This window comes from Ruditapes philippinarum, unplaced genomic scaffold (genome assembly GCF_026571515.1).
Source record: "Ruditapes philippinarum isolate M1 unplaced genomic scaffold, ASM2657151v2 ctg5164_1_1_1_1, whole genome shotgun sequence".
NCBI classification, from domain to species: Eukaryota; Metazoa; Mollusca; class Bivalvia; order Venerida; family Veneridae; genus Ruditapes; species Ruditapes philippinarum.
Window position 1 is genome coordinate 52,912 of NW_026858420.1, and position 3,305 is coordinate 56,216.

At 31.9% G+C, this 3,305-nt stretch overlaps 1 protein-coding gene across 1 annotated transcript; it reads left to right on the plus strand.

The window, feature by feature from the left end:
- The first annotated feature begins 1,929 nt into the window (after window positions 1–1,929).
- On the plus strand, window positions 1,930–2,901 carry LOC132753156 (alpha-1A adrenergic receptor-like). The gene has a single exon (XM_060743598.1). It carries the CDS (start codon window positions 1,930–1,932, stop codon window positions 2,899–2,901), a length of 972 nt encoding a protein of 323 aa, XP_060599581.1.
- Window positions 2,902–3,305: the final 404 nt, after the last annotated feature.

The window sequence follows — 3,305 nt, forward strand, 5'->3', positions numbered from 1 at the left end:
GTGATTATTATTATATTTCTCATTTTAATATCCTTTGAAAGTCTTCATCGACTTATTAAAGTCTCACTATATCATGACACATGTCAGCTTTAGGAGCTACAAAACCACATGGCTTCATTATCTTAAGTTTAAAAATTGATACAGAAATAGAAATAGCTCTCCGGAAACCACAGTCGAAGAAACATGACTATGAATCTAAAAAAAACAACAAAAACATTTCAGATATAGAGTAATTGACGTAGGTAATGCTGGATTACTTAATAACTTCAGTATAACTGTAAGACATTTTCAAATGACTGTAAGAAACATGCAAATAACTGTGGACCTCTTTATTATTATTAAATTTAAGACATTAGTCTTGTGACTGTATTACACATTTTTTGTCTGTTAGACTCTTTTAAATGGTTGTAATACACATTCATATAACTGTAAGCTTCTTGCACTATTCCAAATGTCTGAAATACACCGGAAAATGGCTTTAAGACACATGCAAATTACAGTTAGCAACTGTATCGTTTGCAAATTGGAAGGACTGTAAAATCACAAGAGTTTGACATTCTAGCAACAATAAGACTCAGGGAATGCAACGCCTTTTTGTAAATTCGATACAAATTTTATCCATTTACACCCATGGAAAATCAAAATTTCAAAAAAAAAATTGTTTAGCTACTTCGTTACAATGTGCAAATTTATACCTTTAATAACTGCTGATATTTTAAATTAGAGCATTAAATGATAATAAATTAGCAACTACTCAAATGTCAACAAAATATTTTGCCTGGAACTGCATGCGAAAAGTAAAAACACAGTGTTTCCAGCACACCACTTATATGTTTTAAATTCAACACCAAGGATATTGACCATAACAAAATAATTCATGAAAAATTTCATGCTCAGCTACTACAGAAAGTGTCATCATTTCTTGACAAATTGAATCCTTCCAGAAACACAATGCATGGCCGGTCATTTTGTTTTGGACAGGTTTCTCCGAATGCTATGATTTGGGCAGACAACATATTGGCATTCGCATGGACATCAAAATGTTTTTTCAAAGACTTACAATTTTGAAAAATGATTTGAAATGTTGTAAAAACAGAGAGATTGATATATTAACCTGAGAAGATGTTCGCATTCTAATAAGTTCTTCAACAACAGGAGTAGAAATTTTAATACAATCTGGATCGACATTTAGCAAGAAAACAGAGGTTAATTGTTTAACACGACTTAAAACAAAATAATACAAATGATCTAATGTTTTAAGCAGCAACCAAAAAACGTGTTTTGCCTTGTTAGCTAAATTGTCACTGTTACAGTTTCATAATGAAACCTTAAGCTACAAAGTTCATATTGCCTCCAGGTACTGTATTCTCACATCTACCATGGCATCAGCTATCTATTATTTCCTCCTTGTTGAACCAACGTTTATATATTGCCTATGATCTGGTTCCTTGATGATTACCTTTTAATGAAACTTTTAAAATGTTAGCAATCTATGTCATACTCATGAAAGTCTCCTGTTTAAACGGATATTGGAGGGCTAATTATCGTCTTATACTTAATGCTGAGCTCAGTTACCACAGCAAATTCGTCTATAAAAAGCGATAAAAAGATAGTTTACTCTAGTTCTGCCACATTTGATAAATGAATATACGATGACTTCGATATTACAGGACAGCATTTATCGGTATTATAAAATTGAAATTATGCTGGTTTTATTATCAAAATCATAGTTAACTTTTAAAAGCGCCATTCGAATTCCAATAACATTATAAATACGATGTATTGTTTGTTATAATTTACAAATAAGGTAAAGGAAAATGGATACATTATTGCGTTTAAACACTCATTTATGTGGCAAACAATTGATTTGAAGACATTTTAAAATTCAAACGAGTGCTGGACTTTCTATATATTTTACAATAGCCAAGGATGTCTAACAGTGTTAATGTAACTTATTCTTCAGTTCTTAACACTTCAGCAGTGGACAAAGGACAGTTACCAACTTCGGCGATAATTACTATGACCTTACAGTTATTGTCAATGGTTGCTATAATCATAGGAAATATTTTAGTATTAGTGGCAATTTTGAAATTTCGTAGTCTACAGGATATAACTGGAATATTTGTAGCAAATTTAGCACTTGCTGACCTAATAATTGGAGTAACACAGCCGTTTCAAGTTGCCTTTTTCCTTTTCCCGGAAATGGAACGGAATAAAATTGCATGTATTTTAAGATTTGAAATAATCCTTTTTGCATGTAATGCATCAATCTATTCGTTGGTTTGTACTGTAGTGGACAGGTTTGTTGCCATCGCGTACCCGTTACGATATCCGAATATTATGACAAGGAAAATTGCTTTCGGACTAGTTTTAGGAATTTGGATATTTGATTTTTGTTGCGCATTCATTCCGTTTTCTGAAAACGATTTTGAAAAGTCGCCATTTTGTTTATATGAGCTAGTAATGAATAAGTATTTTAGATTGTGGAACCACACTTGTGGAATAATATTTGCACTGGTTATGTTTTTAATATACGTAAAGATATACTTGATTGTGAAGAAGCACATGCGTCAGATTCAAATTGAGGCTACTGTATACACTGACGATCCAACCGTCCGAAGGACAAAGCAGACGAACACCGTTGTTGCTATCGTTGTTTTATTTTTCCACATATCATGGCTACCATTCTTTATCATTGAATTAACAATGCTGGAAGTGTCACAAGTTACTCAAAATAAGGTCCTTGTAGCAAATTTTCTTGTGTTTCTTGGCGTGATGAACTCTATTGTCAACCCAATCGTGTACGCGTGGAAGAATAAGCAATACAGAAGAGCCTTTCAGAAGCTGCTAGGATTGAAAATACACAATGATGAGATGAGCACAGTTCAGTCAATTGCCTGACTTATAACTCCTTATAAAAACAAAACAATTTCTTACCGCAGCCAATTGTGACATAAACGACCTTTAACTTGTTTATTGTTATTATTTTCTTCTTAGCAAGTACAAAAAGCATATAAAACGTTGCATGGTTGTAGTTAACCAAAAACCCTGTCGTGTGGTATTGTAATTTTCACTGTGTCAAATTATGATTTAAATTATGAAAAAAATAATGGTATAAAAAATATGTTGTACATGTAAGTACTTTGTTATTGTCTTTTCTTTTTTGTGTTTTAAAGTAAGTAAAATTTCAGACAAATTTTTTTTTGTATGTTTTATATCAATAAATTTTGATATAGCGTTCGGCAAGTTTTGTATCAACAACTTCCAATCAACAAGACATTCTATTTATTTTCTGAATCCGCTAA